The sequence below is a fragment of the Phaenicophaeus curvirostris genome, chromosome 3 (genome assembly GCF_032191515.1).
Source record: "Phaenicophaeus curvirostris isolate KB17595 chromosome 3, BPBGC_Pcur_1.0, whole genome shotgun sequence".
Lineage (NCBI taxonomy): Eukaryota > Metazoa > Chordata > Aves > Cuculiformes > Cuculidae > Phaenicophaeus > Phaenicophaeus curvirostris.
Genome location: NC_091394.1, coordinates 43231421 through 43255994, shown reverse-complemented (window position 1 = coordinate 43255994; position 24574 = coordinate 43231421). Strand labels below are relative to the sequence as shown.

Genomic DNA, 24574 nt, shown 5'->3' with positions numbered 1-24574 from the left:
ATACTGGATCAGGTTGCCCAGAGAAGTCGTGGATGCCACACCCATGGAAGTGTCCAAGGCCAGGTTGAATGGGGCTTTGAGCAACCTGATTCAATGGAAGGCATTCCTGCTTATGGCAGGGGGCATGGGACTGAATGATCTTTAAGGTCCTTTCCACCCCAAACCATTCTGTGATTCTACTTAACTTGCATCCCCTTATATGTGTTCAGCATGCCAATAGACTGACTCCTTATTTTAGGGTGATACTGGAATCACTGGATCAAGAGGCCCCAAAGGAGAAGCTGGTGCTGTTGGGTCACCTGGGAAACCTGGACCACCAGGACCTCCTGGGCCCGTTGGACTCCCTGGACCTCCTGGATGCCCAGGACTAAGCTACAGTTCAGGATTTGAGGTATTTTGCTGTTGTGGGGTTTGTTGTAGCTATGGAACTTCTTCCTTCAGAGGACGGACAATGCAATCACCTGTATTTTTCACAGCAATCTAAGGCTGAACTAATGACAGATAGAGGCATTTGCTCTAGACTGAAATTTGTCTAGGAGCAGCCCTACAGTTCTTTGTCGTTTGACTATATAATTGGCCATGCCTAGAACATAGAAGTAACAGATTTCTTTGGACAATTTTTATGAAGCTTTTTAGTAGTATGAAAGAAGAAAGTAGTAAGAAAGTAGAAGTAGTTTCTAGAGACTAGATTTTTTTTAGTAGTAACAGTGTACAAACGTTATTTATTATATGCTTATATTATTGATAATATAATATACTTAAATACTGTACTACAAAGAAAAATTCTTCAGCACTTTTTTTCATGTAAATAATTTAAATCAATGACCTACATATATACAGAGACTTGACAGTATTCATTAAAATCAAACTTCACGTCCCTCTTAAGCTGTGACTTTTCCCATGCTGTCATTCTTTAGGCCACAAGTTTAGTTTAGGCATATCACTTCCATAACAAGTAAATACAGAGACGGCTGTTGGACATTTCTGACCTTGTGGTTTGTTCTACTCAGTAGAAAAATGTTCTATTAAAAAAAATTTGCAGATGCTACTCTTTCTGTTTCTGAAAATAATACCTTCACATCTTTAAAATACGAGATCTGGCCAGCTCAAGCTGAGTTTTCTATGTCATTTGAGAACTTATCATAAAGATAATATTTTTGGAACAAAAAGAGGCTTTGCAGTGCAGATAGGCAAAGGGAGCACACTCAAGTTCAAGTTCAAGTTCAAGTTCAAGTTCAAGAGCTAGAGCTGCTGCTTTAATATCGTGGAGAAGAGAAGTGAACAAATTGCCTGCATCAATGTTCAGTAAAGAGATGCTTAAAAGATACCATTTACACACACACCTTTCTCCTATTATCTATCCTACTCCACCTGGGCTTCTCTTTTCTTTACTCTAGAGACTTCTTGAGTACTCCAAGTACAGAGATGACCTCTAATGCTTATTGAGAGACACTTCCTAATTCTTCATGTCTGACTAAATAATATTGTGCTATATACACTACTGGTTAATAATCTCACTGATGCCAGTGGATTTCGATGCATGAAAAAATCTCTCCAGCAGTTCACAAGTTCTTAGTTACCAGCAGTGCAACCATTAGCAAGGAACAGCACAAAGTTTAAGTGTGAAAATACTGTGTTAACTATACTTTATACTTTAAACAGTATAAACCTATGCTTTATACTGTGTTAACTATACTTTATAGTGTGCACACTATAAAGGCAGGTATAAAGTCTCCCCTGAATAAATATGTACTTGTCTCAGAATGAGATCAGGACTACTGGAAAGCCAGATCTTCATCCCCAATCTGAGTTTTAGGCCAGGATGATGGTTTCTCTGTCATCTTCTGCGACCCCTGAGAAACCACTGCCAAGACATTCTCTATTTTTCCCCATGCACACAATATAGGTAGAAGCTAACTTTGCTTTATTATGCCACCAGAGTCCCTCGAAGTACCAGGCAGGTACTTAGGATCAAGCTCTGCCACTTCTGAGACTTAGTCTCAGAGGAGAAAAGTTAGCAGATGAGCAGGAGGGAGTGAAAAATTAAAGCCCCCATTTCTTTGGATACAAACACAGAAGGATCCCAGCTTTAACTGCAGCAATTGTATCTTGACTGGCTTCATCTAAAACTTCATTTAGCCCAAAGAGAATTAGCATGATTGTGTTTTCTCTGAGAGGAATATTACTGTTAACACACTTGCTAGTTCTAGTTGATCTTTTGGATGCCCACCCCTGCCATCTGTTAAGGCAGCACCATGATCTGCCAGTTTGTTAGAATGACACTACCATTTGGTTAGCAGTCTGTTTGTTTCTGTGAAGCTATTTCTGCAAAACATTCCTGCTAGCACTTGTTAGCAGCTGTGATCAGCTATGTGCAAAAACCAAATGGCATGGGGTTTCCTGGCACTTACACTTGCCAAAAGAACAGTTTGAGCTGCAGAAGGGGCCTGGTAAACCCATTAAAAACATGCAGATGTCAAAAGCAATGGTGTGCATTACATAGAGCAGGCATCAAGCACTCTCTTAAAGTTAAAAATATTTTGGCACAGTGGGGGCAAGGGAAAGAAGGACCCAGAAACACAGCTTGTGGTTTACCCTAAGTAGTGAGAGTTGGGTTAAACAGGCCAAACAGAATATCAGTAGATTTTCTGCTGATATCTGACACAATGATGGCTGATGGAGGAACAAAACAAAACTCTTAATAACATTCAGTCTCAGGTGAAGTTGCATGAAAGGACTTGAGCCAAACTGTTTACTCAATGTATCCCACCATGGTCCCTGAAAGGAAGGACCTGATTCCAGCTCTACACTCCTTCTGCTTCTCTTATTCTTGCTCTTGTGGAGAAGGGCAAAAGAATGAAATGTTGCTTTCACTGGAGTCAGAGCAGTTGATGTTTTTGATAACTTTGGGATTAAGCTGGCATCTTAGCATAGCAGCTTAAACTGATCCAATTGGTCTTCCACCCTTTCCCTTACATCATCTCCAGAGAGCATCACATCTATGGTAATCTGAGCCATTTCAAGTCACTAACTAGCAAAAAGCTAATTAGGCAAGAAGCATAGCTCCTTTAAAGATTATAAGGTGATACAAGAGCTCATTGCACTAAGACACAGAGATTCTGCTTTGTTCCTTCTCCTCCTTGCATCTGCAGCCATTCCTGGCATACGCCTGCCCTTCACATGCACTGACACCCAGGGTTCCATCAATCCTTCCACAAGACAATTTAATTTACTAATTTTAGAGAACCATTCCACCCCCAAAAGCTTATGTATTTTCTGCCATTTTAGTGATTTGAAGTGGCTCAAAGAAATGTGAGAGGATTCAACACATGGCACAAATTTTGAAAACAAAGGCTGTCTGGCTGTAAGGAAGGAAGTGGAGTAAATAAAGACTAAGATTTTCCCTTTTCAGAAAAATGAAACACCTAAACCAGCACTGCTGCATTTAAAACTTCTTCTAAAAGCAAGTGAATGGTTTCCTACGTGTATGGTTCATGCAGATGGTTTGAAGCACAGTCAGACAAGTTCTAAACTAGGCATAAGGCAAAGGACAGGAACGTGTAGCTGAGATGGTGCAGGGAGGGTTAAGCAGGTAATTATGGCAGCTTGCAACTCAACTTTATTTCTTCGGCTGCTATGTGACCAACAGTTTCTGGTTCTGCCATGGGTTTGGAATGTTGCAGTTGTGTTTTCTGTGCAGGGTCCTTTAAAACACCTAGAAAATCTCCACCAGAAATGTGGATGCTGCTTTCAAGGTCTTCCATTTCACAGAGATGTTTCTGAATGCAGAGGAGGGCCATGACAATGGTCAGTGGGCTGGAACACTTGATCTATGAGGGAAAACTTAGGGAACTGAGCTTGCTTAAGCATTTCAGCAGCCTTCTGATACCTAAAAGACCAGGATCTTTACAGTGGGGCACACAGTGATGAGCAACAACAACCATAAATTGAAACAGGGGTGGTTCTGACTTGATAGAAGTAAAATATTTTTCACCTTGATGACAGCCAAGAGTTGAAATAGGTGCTTGGAGAAGCTATGGAAACTCCATTTCTGGAGGGCTGCAAGACCTGAGTTGACAAAGCCATAAGCAACCTGATTTGAATTCACTGTTGATGATGCTTTCAGGAGGAGGTTGAACAAGACAGCCTCTGAGATCCCCTCCAGCATAATTAATTCTGCAATTTAGTGATAGAAAATTCTTTTTTCTGCTAAGCTTCATTTCAGTAAGCTGTATTTTTGTAGGAGTTCAAAATTTGACTGTCGAGAATTAGTAAAGACCTTCATTTTTGAATAATGATTACTCCTCTAAGACTGCCTGTAGTTCTCCCTGCCTTAAATCAGTTATGTAACCCTTACTAGTCATTACAGTATTTTAGTAGCCAGGTAGCAGGTAAAACAAAAAATACTGCTTCAGCATTCTGAAATATAGTGCATATTCAAAACTGAGATGCTGCCTCGCTTCTACCCAGCCTGAAGTGCTGGAGAAATGGTGTCAAATTGGCAAGACTGTAAGGGCTAGAGTATTCTGTAAGGAAGATCAACATGCCGTTATTGCATTTCAGTGGAGCCTGTCTGCAGAACTTCGTGCATATTTGTGTTTAGTATCTTATGAGGTTTTTACAGGACTCTGGAAAACAGAGTAGTTAGAAAAAAAGCAGCGGAGAAGATAAGTTCTTAAATTCTGTAGCATTTTTTCTCTCCCATTAGGATGCAGAAGGATCAGGTAGCATTGGCCTGTTAATTGAGTCCAGAATTCCAGGATCAAGAGAGCCAAAGGTAAGTGGATATTTTGGGGGAGGGGAATGTTTTTTATTGTTGGCATTTTTTTTTAGAAACAAAAATGTCGTCCTCTCTGCTTTTTGGAAATGCATAGCCTCAGACAGCACAGTCACTCGCAGTCACTGCACTTCACTGGATTCAGTTGATCTGGAATGACATTAAAATAACTGTGTACTCCTAAGATCTGAATGGTATTTCTCTGACACATGGAACTGATTGTTTTTAGATTCTGCTACGGTATATTTTTGAGAGATTAAAGGATGAAATGGGGGAGGGGGGTTATGTTATCTAGCTCTCTATTTCTTTTTTACTCTAATAAATGCCCTTCTTGCAAATGAAGTTGAATAGCATATGGTAATGAAACTGAAATATTACAGTTTGCCAATCATAGAATCATAGAATCACAAAATGGTTTGGGCTGGAAGGGACCTTAAAGGTCATCTAGTTCCAACCCCCATGCAATGGGCAGGGGCACCTCCCACCAGACCAGGCTGGTCAAGGCCCCCATCCAACCTGGCCTTGAACGCTTCCAGGAAGGGGGCATCTACAACTTCCCTGGGCAACCTGGGCCAGTGCCTCACCACCCTCATAGTGAAGAATTTCTTCCTCATGTCTAATATAAATCTTCCCCCTTCCAATTTAAAGCCATTCCCCTCATCCTATCACTACATGCCCTTGTAAAAAGTCCTTCCCCAGCTTTCTTGTACACCCCCTTCAGGTACTGAAAGGTCCCTATAAGATCTCCTCAGAGCCTTCTCTTCTCCAGGCTGTACAACCCCAACTCTCTCAGCCGGACCTCATAGCTGAGGTACTCCAGCCTTCTGATCATCTTCCTAGCCCTCCTCTGGACCCATTCCAACAGCTCTATATCCTTCCTGTGTTGAGGATTTCAGAACTGGACACAATTCTACAGATGGGGTGTCACAAGAGTGGAATGGAGGGGCGGAATCACCTCCCTCGACCTACTGGCCATGCTTCTTTAGATGCAGCCCAGGATACCGTTGATCTTCTGGGGTGCAAGTACACGTGGCCAGCTTCTCATCCATCAGCACCTCCAAGTCCTTCCCCACTGGGCTGCTCTCAATCACATCATCCCCCACTGTGTACTGAAATCAGGGATTGCCCTGACTCAGGAGTAGGACCTTGCACTTGGCCTTGTTGAACCTCATGAAGTTCGGACAGGCCCATATCTCCAGTTTTTCCTGGTCCCTTTAGATGACATCCTGTCCTTCTGGTGTGACAACTGCACCACTCAGTGTGATGTTATCTGCAAACCTGCTGAGGATGTACTCAATCTTGCTGTCTATATCATCAATGAAAATATGAAATAGCACCAGTCCCAGTACAGACTCCTGACAGACACCACTTGCCATGGATCTCCATCTGGACATCGAGCTGTTGACCATGATCAAATGTGCATAATCTGAAATACCACTTAAATGTAAAAAAATGTTCCCAGTAGTGTGGAAGCTATGTCCCAGAAGAAGGGACTTATTTTTTTTCCATCTTTGCATCTCAAGAGATTTTTGCTAATGTGGATCACTTTCAAACACCAAGTATGGAATATGGGAATATAATGCATTAGTACTACTGGATTATTTGGATTTATCTTCATTCTTAGCAATAGCATTAAAGCTGCAGCCTATAATGTCTTCCCCAAAGCAGGCAATTATTGAGCTTTCCTCCTCCCAAAGCAGCCTGCATTGTTCTAGTTTGGTCTTTGGAAGCCCTGCCCCTGTGCTCACTCCAAAAGAAATATTCAAACCTTCACAGCATAGCTGTGAAAGAATGTGAGAGAATGAGTCTTGTTGCTCAAGTATGGAGGAAGTGCTGATTATTATGACATTAGGTTATGGTAGATGCCAGATTGAATACAAGGCAACAGTGCACTATCACTGCAAATATGCAAACTCTTTACTGGAATACACCAGAAAGAGTATTGGCAACACATATAGAGTTGTTATTATTATAGCCCTTTACTCAAAGCTAGTGAGGCTGCACTGAAATACGGAATATCTGGGGTTTTGTACCCAGCTTCAAGAAGGGTGTGGAGAAGACAGAGACAGTCCAGCAGAGAGCTAGACAGGTAGCAAGGAGCATTCAGTGTATGACCAGTGGGGAGAGACTGGCAGCTCAAATGGTTTAGTCTGGCAATAAGGAGACAAAGGCATGATCTAACAGCTGCTTACAAATCTTTGAGGGAAAGTTGCAAATGTGAGGAAGTAGAACTGTTCCTTGTAGAACCAGGTAGTGCAACAAGGGGCAGTGGTCACTATTGGCAGCTTGAGGTATCCAGGCTAAACCCTTAGGAATAATCTCTTCACTAGGAGGTTAGTGCAGACTAGGGGCCAGAGAAGTTGTGAAAGCTCTATTCTTGGAAGAGGGGTTTTGCTGGACAGGGCCATCCTGCGTAAGGAGGATGACTGGATTAGATGGCCTCCAGAGGCTCTGTGCAACCCTGTTTCTGTGATTCCATGAATCATCAGAAATGAACAGAACACTGGAGACAGGTGTGAGTTTTAGAAGCTCTTTACTGTGCTAGTTTGAGGTGCTAGTAATTGTGAGTCACTGAAGTTATAGCTGACTCAGTTTAATATCTTTCCCTAGATACTAAAAAAATAGCCACAAAAAATATAGTTACAAAAATAAGAATAGAATTTGTTAGCTGAGACAAGCTAGTGTCCAAAATGAGGTGTCCAAAACCAGTTCCAAGGCTGCCCATTTTGACCTGCCTAAATGACAGCCTTACATTTAGTTTTGTTTTTATAACAAACATTGTTTCCAAGTCACTCAGCTATAAGTATTGAAAAAAAAAAGTCTTATTGCAGCTGAACAAAACCCTGGAATTTTGTTTTCCTGTTGCTGCTTAGTCACTCCACAAAGTTTGAATCAGTAAAAAAGCACATAAGAACTTTCCTGTGATCATGAAATTTGTGATACATTCTCACTGGTAATGCATTAAAATATTATGAACTTCTTACACCCTGTAACAACTCCAGAGGTACCTGATTGTGTTTGAGAGAAAAAAGAGTATCTGCTTCTCAGACAACTGTAACTCAAAGCAGCTGCTAGGAAATAAATTACAATTATTTGCATTATGTTTGTATCTGTCATTTTTTTTATTAATCTTCTATGAGAAAATAGTAGTTATGTTTTGAAGTAGAAGTAAAAATTCTTTTGTCTATAGGCTCAGCTATCTTTTCCAGGGTTTTCACAGATCAGTGTCAAGTTTTGTTGGTGTTTCATTCATTTGAATCTTACCTCCATATTCCAGAAAAATTTGTTGAATTCTTTTCTTTCGTCTCAGCTTTCTAAAATGATCAATAATGAACTGTTGTCCATTTTACCATCAAAGAGTCACAATTGTACTTTAAAACTGATGTCACCATATAAAGACAAGAGAGGAATTTTCATTCCCAAATGTTTGTTTCAAGCTACTTTTACACTAGCATGACAATGCCATGTTGCCTTTTGAACAGGTAGCATATCTTAATTTTAGTCAAGGAGGCAAATTAAAAAAATTGCAAGCAATTAAAAGCAATCTTTTGCAACAAATATATTTGGACAATTTTATTTCTAATATTTTCTAAAAATATGTATAGCATGCAGTGACAAAATCAAAGTTGTCTTTACAAGACAAAATATCTTTAGCTCTTTGCATGATAATATAGACAAAGGCACTATTTTTTAGAACAACAAATCTAAAGCAGTGCTTACATTTTATACCTCTCTGTTGATACTGCTGGTCTCCAACATTGTTTTTGTAACAGGTGTAGTTATGTATTAGCTTTTCCCTAAGGATATTTAGTATGAAATGCTACATCTATTTAACAGTAAATTCAGTGTCATTTTGTAGGGTTCTGCAGGAAGACATGGACAGCGTGGGACTTTAGGACCAAAGGTACAATATATAAAAAGGAACACCTGAAAGCTGAATTATTGTTTTGTGGCATTTAGTTTTTACTTCTATATTTCCAGCATTTGCCTTGACAAAACAGCTTTTGATTAACATTCATATACTAAGTATTTAACAAATTTATACTGGGTATCCACCCAGAATGTGTATTAATAAAATTATTTCATGTCCACACCAGAATAGTGGATGAATATCATTTGGGTCATTCCATTTCAAGGTACTTGTTGTAACATGGCATTTTTGTTTAATTTTTTTAGGACACCGGGCAGTTTCCTTTTGTCACTCATTTATATATCATTCTGGTTTCCAAGAGGTTCCATGTATGCTGTAGAAAGATAAAGCTGCAGGAAGAGACCTTCTGGCATGGTCCCAGAAAATGATAGGAAAACATTCTGTAAGGTGCTGGAGGCAAGAAGAGAGATGTCATGACTTCTTCGCTTTGGTTTTGATCTGAGCTCAGTCATGACTGAATTCTCCACTTTGATGCTCCTAGTGGTTAAGCAACCCACAAGGAGAAAATAGAGAGATGAAAAAACAGAGGCAAAAGGTCAGATTTGCAGAATGGGGCTTTAGACAAGAAGAGGCTTTTTACATTCCTATGTAAAGCTAAAGAACTGGTCAGGTTAATAGTATGGCATGACATCGTTTTTTCAGCACTTTAAATATGGTGTTAAATTCAAAGTCTTCATTGCCCTGGGAAATGACAGCATCATTGAGGGAGCTGGAAATGTGAAACAGTATGTTGGAGCCCCCATTCCCTCCTCCTGAAATTTACACCTGAACACACACAGCACACACCACTGACTACTCTGAAAGCACATTGCCAGCAATACTGCATGCATCTGTTTTACAGAACAATTGCAATCAAAAAGTTTATGGAGCTCAGATTGTAGGACTAATAAAAGTTCCACCATTGGGTCTTATTCCTCTTAATGCTGGAGGAAAATCTTTCATATGAGTGAAAAAATCAAGTATTTGCAGGGGGAAAGAGGCAGCATTGGTCCACCAGGTTCAAAGGTGGGTTTTTCATTTGACTTCAGGTGTTTTTTCCTCTTAGTTTCCTTTCTTCTTTTGATGCTGTTGGGAGATAATGAACATTTCTTGCTCTGTCAGCATATTAAAGACCAGGTGTGCACACCCAGTCTGCTGTGCATCACAGAGGCCATTGTTAGCGCCTACTTCTGTACTAGAACCTGTCCATCATCCAGCAGCCAGGCTCCTTCTAACCCACACCTGACCACTTGGGAGGTACAAGATTGTAGACATGGTGGTTGGAAAGATCTCTAAGGGTCACCTAGTCCAATATCACTCTTTAAATGGTGTTATCACCAACAGTATATCATATCAGAAATGGATTTGTCTCACTGAGCTATTAAATGCCTCCAGGGAAGTTCCAGAAACTCTGAATATCTTGTTCTGCTGCTTCACTTTCCTCTTTGGAAAGACAGTTTCCCTAACGTGCAGCCTGTACCACCTAAGCTGTAAATTTGTCCTAGTTGTCTAAATTACCCTGTGCACTAGTGTGCAACCTAGACCTGCTGCTCTGGATCAGTGCAGCTTCTAGAGATGAAACCCCAAATGGGGCAGGGAAACTAGCCAGTTCACACTGCTTTGCACAATGTTGAGGCTGAAATGAATGGAGGTGGAGTCCATTCCTTCCTCTCTTATCCTCTCTATCATTATTCCTGTCTGTTCTGGTTTGGACTCCTCTTGGATCCCACCCAAAGCTTCTCCTTGTACTCGTGCTGGTTTTTGCCAGCCCCTGGCTGACTTTCGTGCCTTTTGCAGGCATAAGCCAGCAGAGGGCGGTGCTGGTCCTCAAAGAAAATTTAAAACGAAACTAAACATAAAAGGCTTCTCTTTCACCTGGGGCAGCGCTGAAGTCAAGAGTTGCTCTAGGAAACAGGATAAAAACAATTTTGATACTACCCTTCTGCTTCCTATATATTTACAAGAGTATTATCATAGTCTTCTAGCAGCATCTGATTGTTTATTTTTTAAAAAACCCAACAATGTAGCAGGACTGTGCTTGCCGTAAGTTCCATCTGCTGTACATATTTTGAGTGTTACCATTTCACAGAGGTATTTATCAGCATGATAAAGCTGATGCATTGATGCATGGGACAGTTGTTTAACTCTTCTTAATCTGTTTGAGACTATAGATTATTTTCTTAATTATTATGTATAAAAGTGCTTTGTTCTGTCATCCCTGTTCTAGTAATTATTATTGTTAATGTGACAGACGTATTTGAAACACATGCATATATTGTAAGTGGAGTGTCTACAGCGCTATTTAAAAATAATCATTCTGTCTCTTCAATCCTCTAATTGAAAAAAGATCTTAGTTCTCTTATAATTGACCAGTGAGCTACATTCTCAAAATATGGGGTCAATTAGAAACAAGGATGTCTCTGGATATAGTATTTACAGTAAAACATCTTACCTATCCTGAATATTTTCTTCCAAAATGAATTTCATTAGGAAAATCAATTAGTGAAATTATTCAGTGTTTGTAATCATAGAAAGCTGATTTGCAGGTATCAACATGCCTGAAATGAAAACATTCTGGTTTAGACATGCTGCTGGTCCAAGGTTATTTCCTCTGCCCAATTACCTTTGCTGCAGATAGATACACAGAAATTTAGATAGATACAGGGACTGAAAACATGCAAGCCCCAAGTACCATTTTTACTAGTAATTTAATGCCTAAATATCAGTAGTTGACTAGGAGCCTAAATGCCATAATTATTCAGAAACACCTTTATGACGCACTTGTCTATAAAGCAAAAATTAGAATGCTTCAGAAATTATCTTAATAAACAGTATTCATTGCTGAGCCACATGTTTTGCTGATCAAGAAAAAATAGAAATAACAATGAGAAAAACCTTTCTTAATGAAATGTACACCTTGTATCTTTTATACCGCTGGTTCTGTAGAAAGTCATAAGAAGGGAGAGGATTTTGCATCCTGTGAACTGTTAATTTTAATTTCTTTGCTCTCACCGGAAATGCAGTAGAGAAGACCATTTTACTTTGGACACTTTGAAAATCTGTTGCTCTTTAAGACACTCCTGTAGAGTATTAGATCATTCTCAGTGTGTCACTTCTATCCATCCCAGTATCCTGGCTCCAGCAATGTCAAAGCATGTGCAGTTTGAACAAATGTTTAAATGCAATTTGACCTTACAAAAGGACAAGTTTTATACCATGGTTTTCCTGAGACCTCCTAGAATCCAACAATTTGTGACTGAGGGAATTTCTCAGCTAGAAATGCTGTCTGAATCACAGCTAGATCTCTTCAAGTAAACTTGATGTCTGTCTTGAAACTCTGCAAACTTCTACAGTTTACAAATCCTTGGGACAAGATTCTTTGTCAACGTAACAACACACCCATGAACCTCTTCCAGGTATTTTCATTCGATGCATACTATTTCTTTTGTTAGAAGTGAGTCCTTGATGACTCTTTACTTTTAAAAGCCTTTACAATACTCTTCATCCACCTCATTTGTCTGTTTTCCAGGATAAAGAGTCATAGCTCACACCATCTTGCCTCACATAGAAACCATTCTGTACCTTCCATTACTCCCATGGAGCTTCTCTGAAGTTTTTGTAGTTTCAGTCTATCCTTTTCAAGATGGGAAATGTGAATGAACCAGTGCACAGAATTCAAACTATGACCACAATATGAGTATATATATATAGTGGCATAGCAATGTTCTGTGTTCTTGTTTTCCTATTCTTTTATTGTAATTTATTGTATTCAGTTAATCTTTCTGACAGCTGCTAAACTGATCATTTAATGGAATTATCTATGATTTTCGTGGTACTATCTATGTAAAAGCCAAAACCAAAAACAAAACACCTCCCTCCCCAAAAAACCCAACCAAACAAAAAAGACCAACTGAACAAGCAAACAGGAAAAAAAAAACCCACCCAACTATTAAAACAAAACATGACTAATCTGGGTAATCTGTAACTTGGATGAATCATTAGTCTGCTTTGTGTCATTTCCTTTGCTCTTTCATATGACACAGAGAAAAACAAATACCAAAAATGTAGTTCACTGTTTATCTAGTCCTTTAAGGATTCAGAGTATTGTTTTATCCGTTTTTCTGTGGGTGAACTTCATAATCATTAATGAGTGATATTTCTGGTTTTCACATCATAACTGATCAGATTCTTAGCAGTAATATACAGTCCTACATTAAAGCAGAGCAGGGGCTACCAAAGTTTATGCCCCGCATACCAACCTCTGTCTGCATCCACAGTCTCTCCCTCCTCTTTCTCCAGCCAGGGAGTCTTGAGGGGAAACAACAGAATTCACCATTTTGCTAAGCAAGGTGGGAGCAGTGGGGAAGAATGAATGAAGCTGTGTTAAAAATCCCCAAACAACCTACTCTGAAAAGGGAGGAAACAGCAGGAGCAGACAGCAAAGATGGCTAATGTGAATGTCCATTCAGAACCACACTTTGTCCCTCCCAAGAGCGTTTGACTCCTGCTTGTATGAAACCAAATACAATTTAGAGAAAATAACAGTGTATTTGTATGGCAGGGAATGCCAGGTTCAAATGGAAAACCAGGCTTTCCTGGCACTGCTGGACATCCTGGAGATGTGGTGAGCAGGGCTATCATAATCTGTGATCACTTAACAGTACTTGCTAGTAGCAAGTGAAGATCCGGGCCTGGGTTTGTCCGGCTTAACCTGGAGCAGTTACCTCAGACACTAAATACAGGAGCAGAGTGTCCCTTGCCCCTGCCTCCATTGCCAGTCAAAAGTAATACAGATCTCAGGAGGCTAGTTCCAATTTTTGATGCTCCTTTTACACTTAATTATTCAGAAATCAGCTCTACTTTTAATTAGAGGAAAGCCAACAGGCTCATAGGTGACGTTAATGTATTTCTCACATTTAAAAGCCTCAAGGATTACAGAGATCTTTAGATGGGAAGTCCTACATCTCGACACTTGCCACCTTCTTTTCACTCATGCCAGACGAGCTGTCTGTGTTCCCTGAACAGTAAATTGTACCGAGGGGCTGCCCTAATTTAGAAATAACCTGCCTGAAAAATGGCTGTTTAGTTCACCTGTGTTCCTCTGCCCAATCTACTGGGCAATCCTGGACATGACTGAGGGGGTTAACGCTGAAAAGGAAGGAGCAGCCAAGCATGTCTGATTTCAGTGCAGTAAAAAACAGGGTTGTTGTGTTAATACTCAGTTAATGAAATGTTGTGTGTCCATTTGCTCTTGGTCATCTGTGAACTCTCTCAGATGTGCTGGGAGAGTTCTAAACTTTTAGACATTAAATCTCAGAGGGTCTAAGTTGAAACTAGCTGGCCCTGTCTGTGGTTTGAGAGCACTGAGGATCAATAATTTTGTACTGTTGGGCTTTTTTGTGAAGCTAGAGAACACAGTTTTCCTTTTAAAAAGTTTTCCTTTTAAGTTACTTATGCTCACTTTTTTTATCACATGCAGGGTCCCAAAGGGGAGAAAGGTGACGCAGGACCTCAGGTGAGATTGTGTGAATTGCATCCTTTCTGAGAATCTATGTGAAATGCAGTATTTTGTAAAATTTTCTACCTGTAATGCTTTTGAAATAGGGTGAACCAGGAAAAGACGGAAACAGTATTGTGGGACCACCTGGACCACCAGGACCACCAGGACCAATCATAGCAATACCTGAGGTAAGCGTGTTTGTCAAGCATTGAAGTCTCTAACTCAGCTTACAGAGAAGAGGGCACAAGGGGTTAGCAAACTGCCAATTCTGCTATCAATATTCAGGTCATAAGTCTACTCCTCAAAACAAAAAAAAGTCTCTGTATCACGTGGATTTGTTTTGAAAAGATGGAATAGTATATTGCAAACCCATATGGAAACCTATTTCCTTATCAAAATACCTCGGAGTTTAAGAAGTAAGCTCTCTTACAGTAAAAGTGCAATGCATAATACATGTGGCGTTATGTACATTTGTAGCAAACTGGTGTTCTGGGCTAGGACAGTAAGAGCCATCTATGATATAATTCAAATCCTCAATAGTGTTAAGCAGTCATTTGAGACTTGACATGCTGGATTTTGATACAGTTGATAAATGTGTGTGAGTGTAAGTATATGTCACTATATATGACATTGAGTTTCTATTTACCTCACAAATTTTGTAGAACAGGACCTTTGCATATCATACATTTGCTGAGATAGAGGATTAGCTTATCCAAATACATATTGTTGACTAAGTCTCATCTCGTGTAGTTAGCTTCAGATATGGAAAGACCTACTGCAAGTAGGCCTGTCAATTGTAGTTGGAATTACAGAACTAAAATAAATACCAGTATCAGCTGTTGCAATGTGGACACTGGTTTGATGTAGGTGGAGCAGCAGAGGTCAATCTAAGTGAACCACAGGGCAGTTAGAGAGATCAATCTCCAGGCCAGAGTCTATTAGTTCATTCATTTAACCACTGAATAGCCAAAGACAACAACACTTCTTGGGCTATGTGCAAGGGACTGATCTATCAGGGTTGGAAATAAGTTTTCTTACAATAGGCTCTGTGGCTACAACTAAATAGATTTTATGCTGCTTGATCAAAACAAATTAAAGAACTGGTACAGTTTCAGTGTTGTTGAAATATTAAGATCTGACATGATTAACTGGCTCAGACCCAAGCCTCATCAGTATCTGGCCAATTGCACTTTGACTGAACTACACTGAAAAGTGGACCTTGGTTTCCTCCTCATGTAACCTGGTCCCTACATGAACTGAGGGGATTTGATTCCATCAGGAGCCACTTCTGACACTGTGAAAAGACATGGTAAGATAAACCTGAGGTCTGCAGTGGAACTTAGCCATTTCCAGGCTTCTGTAGTGCCTACCAACACTGTGCATCTCAGAGGCTTTCTGCCTCCTCTGTTTCCTCCTGCTGTTGATCAGGAAGTTTGCTCTGAGCTGCTGTGTGAAAAATAATGTCCCTTAGTTTGCTGCTGTTTGATATTCCAAAATACCAAAATCAATATTTCTCATCCTATATTGACCATTTCACTCTTCTGGAGCATAATCTCTAATACTCAGTGCATTTTCATGCACTGATAAACATGATAAACATGTATAAACATGATAAACATGAAATCATGATAAACAGTAGACATATTAATTGCTATGGTTTTATCACTTCAATTTAGTTGGAGACAGCACAGAAATAACTTTTATTAGAGAAATTTTACTGGATTTAAATTTAAAACTTTTAAACAATTATCTATTGCTGCCGTTATTCATCCATAGCTTAGGTACAAGAACTGAATGAAAGGCCTGGAGAAAGGCTAAAGTTGGGAGTGTACAGCAAATGTAAAAAAGATTTTGCATTTCCTGTGTTCTTTTTGTAATTCTAATGAGGGCATATTCATGCCATTTGGATACAAAGATGAAGGTTTATTTAGAAGTGAACCCAGACAATGACACTAAAAACTACTGTTTCTTCATCTTTGTAACAGTGAAGAAAACATGAAAAACAAGTGTCCTTATTTTGCAGTCAGCACTTTCTGAACTGATTTGATGTGTTGAAAAGTTATGTTGCTGTATTGTTGTTATTAAAGCTGCTTGGACAATCAAGAAATAAGATAAATAGCAATGTACCTGGAGCAGTATGTGAAGAGTGCAATCTTTTTGGAGGGGGATAAAGCCAGGCTAGACAGGAGTAAGCCTGGAAATGGCACTCCAGTGCCTGAGAGATGGTCTACTGGCAAGGGCCTCTAGTATATCAGCCCAGAGCAAATGGGGGTGAGTACATCTTGTGATGGAAAAGATGTAATTTGCACTGATGGGTTATATAATCCAAGAACCAGTCATTTGGGAATGAACACTATTCCTTTTACGAGAGCTGAAGAATTAACAGCCCAATTGAAGTGCATCTACACCAATGCACACAGCATGGGCAATAAACAGGAGGAATTGGAAGCTACTGTAGGGCAAGGAGACTATGACCTAGTTGTCATCACAGAACCATGGTGGGACGACTCACATAACTGGGGTGCTGCTATGGCAGGGTATAAACTCTTCAGGTGGGACAGGAATGGTAGGAGAGGTGGTGGGGTAGCCCTCTATGTTAGGGAGTGCTTTGATAACATTGAGCTTGATTATGGTGATGACAGGATTGAATATCTGTGGGTAAAAATCAGAGGAGCCCACAGGAAGGCAGGTGTTGTGATGGGAGTCTGTTATAGACCACCTAGCCAAGAAGAAGAAGCTGATGAGCTCTTCTACAAACAACTGGGAGAAGTCTCAAGATCGCTCGCTCTTGTCATTGTGAGAGACTTTAATCTACCAGATGTCTGCTGGAAGTACAATACAGCAGAGAGGAAGCAGTCTAGGAGGTTCCTGGAGTGTGTGGAAGACAACTTCCTCACACAACTGAGCCGACAAGGGAAGCTGCCATCCTGGACCTGATATTTGTGAACAGAGAAGGCCTTGTAGGGGAGGAGATGGTTGGAGGATGCCTGGGGCAAAGAGATTATGAGATGGCAGAATTCTCAGTTCTAGGTGAAGTGAGGAGAGGGGTTAGCAGAACAGCCACCTTAAACTTCCAGAGGGCAGACTTCAGACTGTTCAGAAGGCTGGTTGATAAAATCCCATTGGAGACAGTCCCTAAGGGCAAGGGAGCCCAAGAGGGCTGGGAGCTCTTCAAAAAGGAAATTCTGGCAGCTCAGGAGCAAGCTGTCCCCATGTGCCGGAAAATGAGCTGACAGGGAAAAAAAACAACTTGGTTGAGCAGGGAGATCTGGAGGGACATTAAAAAGAAGAGGAATGTCTATGAGCTTTGGAAGAAGGGACAGGCGTCTTGGGTGGACTACAGGGAGGAAGTGAGATCATGCAGAGGAAAAATCAGGAGGGCTAAAGCCTAACTAGAGCTCAGACTGGCCAATTCTGTGAAAGATAATAAAAAATCTTTCTATAAATACATCAATAGTAAAAGAAGGACCAGGGACAATATTCCATCTTTATTGGATGCAAAAGGAACATCTGTGACAAAGGATGAGGACGAGGCTGAGGTACTTAATGCCATCTTTGCCTCAGTCTTTAATATTAAGGAAAGTTGTTCCATGTGCATACATCCCCAGGAGCTAGAGGAGTAGAACAAAGCTCCCATGATTGAAAAGGAAGTGGTTAGAGACTTGCTTGCCCAGCTGGACACTCACAAGTCTATGGGGCCAGATGGGATCCACCCAAGAGTACTGAGGGAGCTGGCAGACATGCTTGCCAAACCCCTTTCCATCATCTTCCAGCAGTGCTGGCTGACTGGGGAAGTTCCACTGGACTGGAGGCTGGCTGATGTTGTGCCCATCTACAAGAAGGGTCGGAGGGAGGATCCAGGGAACTACAGGCCTGTCAGTCTGACCTCAGTGGCAGGGAAAGTCATGGAACAGGTGACCTTGAGTGCTATCATGAAGCACATGCAAGAGAACCGGGTGATCAGGCCCAGTCAACGCAGGTTCATGAAAGGCAGGTCCTGCCAAACTAACCTGATCGCCTTCTATGACAAGGTGACCTGTCTACTGGATGAGGAAATGCTGTGGTTGTGGTCTTCCTGGACTTCAGTAAAGCCTTTGACAGAGTTTCTCACAGCATTCTGCTTAGGAAACTGTCAGCCACTGGCCTGGACAGGCGCACACTCTCCTGGGTGGAAAACTGGTTGAATGGCTGGGCCTGAAGAGTTGTGGTAAATGGAGTTAATTCCAGCTGGAGGCCAGTTACAAGTGGTGTCCCTAGAGCTCAGTGCTGGGACCAATCCTGTTCAATGTCTTTATCAATGACCTGGATGAAGGCATTGAGTGCACCCTTAGTAAGTTGGAAGATGACACTAAGCTGGGAGGAAGTTTCAATCTGCTGGAGGGTAGGGAGGCTCTGCAAAGGGATCTGAACAGGCTGGACAACTGGGGTGAGACCAATGGCATGAGATTCAACAAAGCCAAATGCTGGGACACAACAACCCTGTGCAGTGCTACAGGATAGGGGAAGAGTGGCTAGAAAGCTGCCTGGAGGAGAAGGACCTGAGGATATTGATTCACAGCCATCTGAACATGAGCCAGCAGTGTGCCCAGGTGGCCAAGAAGGCCAATGGCATCTTGGCTTGGATCAGAAATGGCGTGACCAGCAGGTCCAGGGAGGTTATTCTCCCTCTGTACTCGGCACTGGTGAGACCGCTCCTCAAATACTGTGTTCATTTCTGGGCCCCTCACCACAAGAAGGATGTTGAGGCTCTGGAGCGAGTCCAGAGAAGAGCAACAAAGCTGGTGAAGGGGCTGGAGAACAAGTCTTACGAGGAGCGGCTGAGAGAGCTGGGGTTGTTTAGCCTGGAGAAGAGGGGGCTGAGGGGAGACCTTATTGCTCTCTACAACTACCTGAAAGGAGGTTGTAGAGAGGAGGGATCTGGCCTCTTCTCCCAGGTAACAGGGAACAAGATAAGGGGGAATGGCCTCAAGCTGCACCAGGGAGGTTCAGGCTGGATGTCAGGAAAAAAAATTTCACAGAAAGGGTCATCAGGCACTGGAATAAGCTGCCCATGGAGGTAGTTGAGTCATGGTCCCTGGAGGTATTTAAAAGACGGGTAGACGAGGTGTTCAGAGACATAGTTTTGTGGCAGATTGTAATCGTTGAACTCGATAATCCAAGAGGTCTTTTCCAACCTAGTGATTCTGTGATTCTGTGATTCTTTTGCTCTGATCATCACTCCTGTACCCTCTGTTTTCATATCTTCTTCAGTACAGTGTATAATTTTCTGACTTCCACCCACAATTTCCATTTGCAGCTAAAATCTGTTTATAAAATTTACAAAGTGTGTGATCCCAAGCTCAGCAAAGCCTTTGGGATTCTTTCCACTGACTTCAATTAAACCCAAGAAGAATGAGTACTAAGTAATTCCACATTGGAAAAAAACCCATTGTGAACTGATTTCCTAGATTTCTTCCACCAGTTTTAGATAAAGCAGATTATTTGCAGCAGGGGGACTCTTTTATTACTGTAATTAAAGCAATAGCCTATGTCCTGTTCCCATTCTGGGCCATGTAGGGCTGTGAATACAGTAGAACCAATGGCATTGTGCTACCCCTGGAAGAATGCAGCAAAGAGCTCATACAGGCTGGGAGATGGAGTGTTTTCTGCAGGACTTAAATCCAAAACAAGGCTAAACTGTTGCACAATAAATGGGACTGTTGGTGCTGAAGAAATTGTACAAATGATAAAACCTGAGTAGGATCTCTTTTCACCTACAATGTTTATATGGAGCAAGAATTGTGGAGCATATTGTCTGTCCTGAATTGTAGCATATGACCATATGATACAGTATTGGGAACATCTATTTAAACCAGAAAGGCAGCTTTCTGAAATCAAAGTGAAAGCCTAATCATAACATCAGGACAAGACTCTGATCGGGAGCAGCCAACATGCATTTACCAATGGTAATTCCTTACTGACTAAAATGATTGTTTGTCTGTGGACAAGGGATTGGCACTGGATGTGTTACACCCTTGCTTTAGCAACACTTCTGATTGCGGTGTCCCATAATATTACTATCACCAAACCGATGACCTATAAAGTAGGTAAGTGGATGATAAAATCGGAGAAAAATTGGCTTAACTGATGGGCTCAGAGAGCTGTGATTGACATTCATGTGACTGCCTCTGGAGTATCATGACCAGCCGTGAGATACCCAGTACAAGAAAGACATTGACATAATGGAGCAAGCTCAGTGCAGGGCTGCCAAGATTGTCAGGGGACAAAAGCACTGAGAGACCTGTGTCTACTCAGCCTGGAGGGTAGAAGGCTAAGGAGAGAATTTGTTGCTGTTTATAACTATTTGGAGATGATGGAGACATCCTCTTCTTAGAGGCGTATGACAATACTATAGCAGACACAAGCTGGTACGTGGAAAATTCCAACTGGAAGCAAGCAAAAAATTTTACTCTGCCAATGTGCAAATACTGGAACCATTTGCTTGGAACAATTGTGGCATTTCCATCCTTAGAGGTGCTCAAGACTTAACTGGAAAAGTTCCTGAGTGACCTTATCCAATTACACCTGCATTGAGGAGGGGATTGGACCATATTATACCCAAGGATTATGTCCCTGTCCAGCTTAATTATTCTGATTCTCTGATCAAATTATGCAGAAGTGCCTGAGGTAATGCTGAACTCACTAATTTCAAGATAGGAAGCAGTATAACAGCATTGCTACTGTTCAGGCTTCTTGAGACTCAGAGCTGGTGAGCTTAGATGCAGCTCCATATCCAAGTGACTATACTGTTTTGAGGATCTAAGCTGATTTTGTGGATTTCAGGCACAGTAGCATGATCAGAGATGACTTAAGAATCACTGCATGGCAGTGCAGGGTGTGGTGCAGACCTGTCCATAGTATAATTATAACTTCAACTCTCCAACAGGATGAGTGTGGTCAGACAGACTCACCATCGTAGAATGCCAGTGACATATTGGAATACAAAACCTTCATTCTGATCTTTTTTTACTAAGCAGAAATTCAGGCTGCAACATTTGGTGTCATAGTTTTAAAATAAAAAATGAAAAGTCATTTAATTAAAGATTTGAAACAACTCTGAGATCCTTACATAAAAAGTATAAAACAAATGCTGTTTTGCTGTTCAAGATGTATATCAAGAATTAAAAGTATAGAGCCTTCTCTGTGGCCTTATTTCTGGGTTTCTCCCCAGAGATATAAAGAGATGCTTTAACTGCTTATACATTTCTAAAAATATACATGTGCCCTAGAGAATCCATTTGGTATTTGAAATGACCTGTTCCTTAACAATTTTTTTAGCTACTACTCAATGATACAGATGGAACTTTTAACTTTACTGCAATTAAAGGACTGCTGGGGCCTCCAGTGAGTATACACCACTCTATTAAATCTTCAGATTTGCTCTGTCTTCACTATCTCTTTTTAATTATCAGCTACTCCTGAGTTTCCTATGCTTTAGAATTGTGTTCCTGCTAACTTTAGCACTAAGCTCTGTGAAAGTACTTCAAGGCAGAACTGAATTCTATATGTGAATTAATTGATTGTGCATATTTGTATGAAAGAAAGGAATTGGCTTAACTTTAATCTCAACTATATAATCAGAATGGTAGATATGTGGAACTGATGCAAAAATAAGCACGAAGATTTACATAACATTTCTTCAATTGCTTTTATTCTATTCTTGTTTTACAAGCCATAAAATTTTGCTTAGTTCTGCTTGAGACTGCAGCTAGAAATGCTAGGCTCCTCTGTGAGTTTAGTCTCAGAGCAGCATGAATGAAACGCTCTCACTTGCGGATGAAAGACTGGAAATTTCATGAGAAAACAAGCAGTGTGAAATTTCAAGTCTGTTTTGCAGCTGGGAGTATAGCTGCAAAAGAATTCAGTCACATTTTTGAAATTATGAATGTACCAAGTAATGATTTGAAATTCCCAGGATTTATTCCAAAAGAAATCTACCTTTTCCAGACTGTGGAGTCTATTCTAACTCGCCTGAAAGTCTACAATATATTGCAGTCAACAAAACTGTAGTGCCTCCAGACAAAGAAACTTACTTCACAGCTCTTTTCGTTTGTGAACTGTTGTTTCTGTATTTTATTCTCTTTTTTGGGACCACAGTTCTCTCCCTCACATCCAATCGCTAATGAAACAAGGAAGAACATAACGTTCATACCTGGCAGCAGTATTTCACTCTACACAGACATAGTTTGAAAAAATATATCATTAATACTACTGTCCTAAAACAAATATTTACTAAATCTGTCAGTGGACTAGGAAGAAGAGCATTAGCTCCAGTAACAGCTTTTAACCTTTAGCTCTTAGCCTAGCATGCCTCTTTTCCACTTGTAACATGGTAGGATGACATCATTTGATTGTGGCTAACCAGCTGTGCTTAAGGTAGAACAGCATTCATGGAAGAGTATTTTGATGTGTTTCCTAAAGCCCTGATTATCCTAAACCCTGGACATAGTACGATGGCAGGATACGATCGGCCCGTTTCTATGACCTCTGTTACTGCAGATAGTTGCCACTCAAGCCTTACATGGCAACTTCTCAAAACAACACAGATGAGTGGGATTGTGAGCCCAGCAGAAATGCATTGGTTTGTTATAGCTGTTAGAGTTACAGTCCCAACAGAAAGAAGTAGGACTTGCAGTGCAATTGTGATTGTAAAGGCCTTTGAACTTCAGTCCCTGAGCTCACCCTAGTCAGGAAAGAGACATGGTCTCATCGTGGCTTGAGTTATACACGTCCCAGCGATCTGAACCAGAACTGTCTCTGCAGATATTACAGGGGTCAATCTTAAATATGTCCAGTACAAATCCAGGGCCACGTTTTTATTCACAGCCTATTAAACTCTGTATTTTGCAGCCACAGACAATCAGCAAAACAGCAAAGGTGGGAGGGCTACTGTGATCTCTGTGCTGGACTCTGGAAAAGATTCAAAGGAGACTGAATTATGGTTGCATGCCTTTCTTATGTGGAAAATGTCACCTTTCCTGTATCTCTGTCCCTTCATTTTTGGAAAGTAAATGCTAGTGTCCCAGAGAAAGTTAGGAGCATAGGGTGTTGTGGCATGTTCACAACTTTACCATTGGCAGAATGAAATTCTTAATCCAGTTTCAGATCAGTTAATATTCCCAAACTATGCAACGTGTGGAAAATGCAGACTCTGTTTTGCAAGTCTGTAGTATGCGTTTATAAGGGTATGGGAGATTTGCATTTTGCAGGGGCCAGATTGCAAGACAGGTCTACCAGGATTTCCTGTAAGTATTATTTTCCTTGGATTTAAATAAGTATTTTTTCAATGTAGTATAATATTTAAACAATATACAATAAATATTGTACATATTTTGTACAATATCTAATACATTTTCATATGCAAGACTGTAGGTCTTTATGGAATCAACAGTTATAGTAGAAATTAGCTCTGCTGGAAATGAAGTATACTGTGATATATACATTGTGTATTTCTACTTATCTCAGAACCAGTGTTGTAGTTTAAATCTAAATGAATTTATTAAAAATTACCATCTAAGGAAATGAGTTACGTACTTGTTTTTGCTTAGGGCCCTCAGGGACCAAAGGGTGACACTGGTTTACCTGGATCACAAGGGCCCAAAGGACAACAGGTAAGAGAAAATGTATGGGGAAAAGTACGTGCTGCAAAATGTGTTAGACGACAAATACTTAGTGACATTAAAAATGTGGTTATTCTAATTTTACTACAGATTGGGATGTTAAAAAGTTTGTGTGAGAAATTTACTAGGTGGGATTTGAAATAGTGTTAAACAAAATATCTTGATATAAATTACTGAGAACTAATGTTTCTACCCTAGTGTTGAAATTCTGCAAGTCTTAGGGAGACTCCAAAGACTCCAAGAATTTAGGAACCAGCAAGAGGAACTGAGCTATAGCACTTCCTACTCCGTGAACGTGCGATAACCTGGACTATCATTTTAATTAGCAGTACTTGAAGCTTCAAACCAGATTTTTTCCATTAAAGATCTGGGGAAAGCTATTGTACTAAGCTGCCTGAGCTAGGAAAAGCAGAGTTACAGCTGAAATACCCAGACTGGGAATTATGCATAGGCACTGGAGAATGATAATTCATGGTTGTGGTGCCGTTATTCAATTGAATTGCCCCTTGAAAAGAATTGGAATGCAGAGGGTTGTAATTTCAATGCTGGAAACTGGCCTTCATTAAAGGTAACAGGGGTGCATCATGCTAAGCATATAAAGAGAACAATTCATGCTTTCCTGATGGTAAAATCAGGACACTTAATGTTCTATCAAAATTTAACTCCAGCAGGATTTTCTAACAAGGGTCTAAGCTGATGGTACAGAAGAAGACATCAATAGTCCCTCT

At 40.6% G+C, this 24574-nt stretch overlaps 1 protein-coding gene across 1 annotated transcript in view; it reads left to right on the top strand.

Annotated features, from left to right (window-relative positions):
- Positions 1 to 24574, top strand: part of COL15A1 (collagen type XV alpha 1 chain) — a 119374-nt gene that overhangs the window by 65648 nt on the left and 29152 nt on the right. Inside the window, exons 12-18 of the mRNA XM_069853840.1 lie at positions 239 to 391; positions 4709 to 4777; positions 8637 to 8681; positions 14167 to 14202; positions 14292 to 14375; positions 21505 to 21570; positions 23775 to 23837. Of these exons, the coding sequence (XP_069709941.1) occupies positions 239 to 391; positions 4709 to 4777; positions 8637 to 8681; positions 14167 to 14202; positions 14292 to 14375; positions 21505 to 21570; positions 23775 to 23837 (516 nt within the window). The remainder of the gene's footprint in view (positions 1 to 238; positions 392 to 4708; positions 4778 to 8636; positions 8682 to 14166; positions 14203 to 14291; positions 14376 to 21504; positions 21571 to 23774; positions 23838 to 24574) is intronic.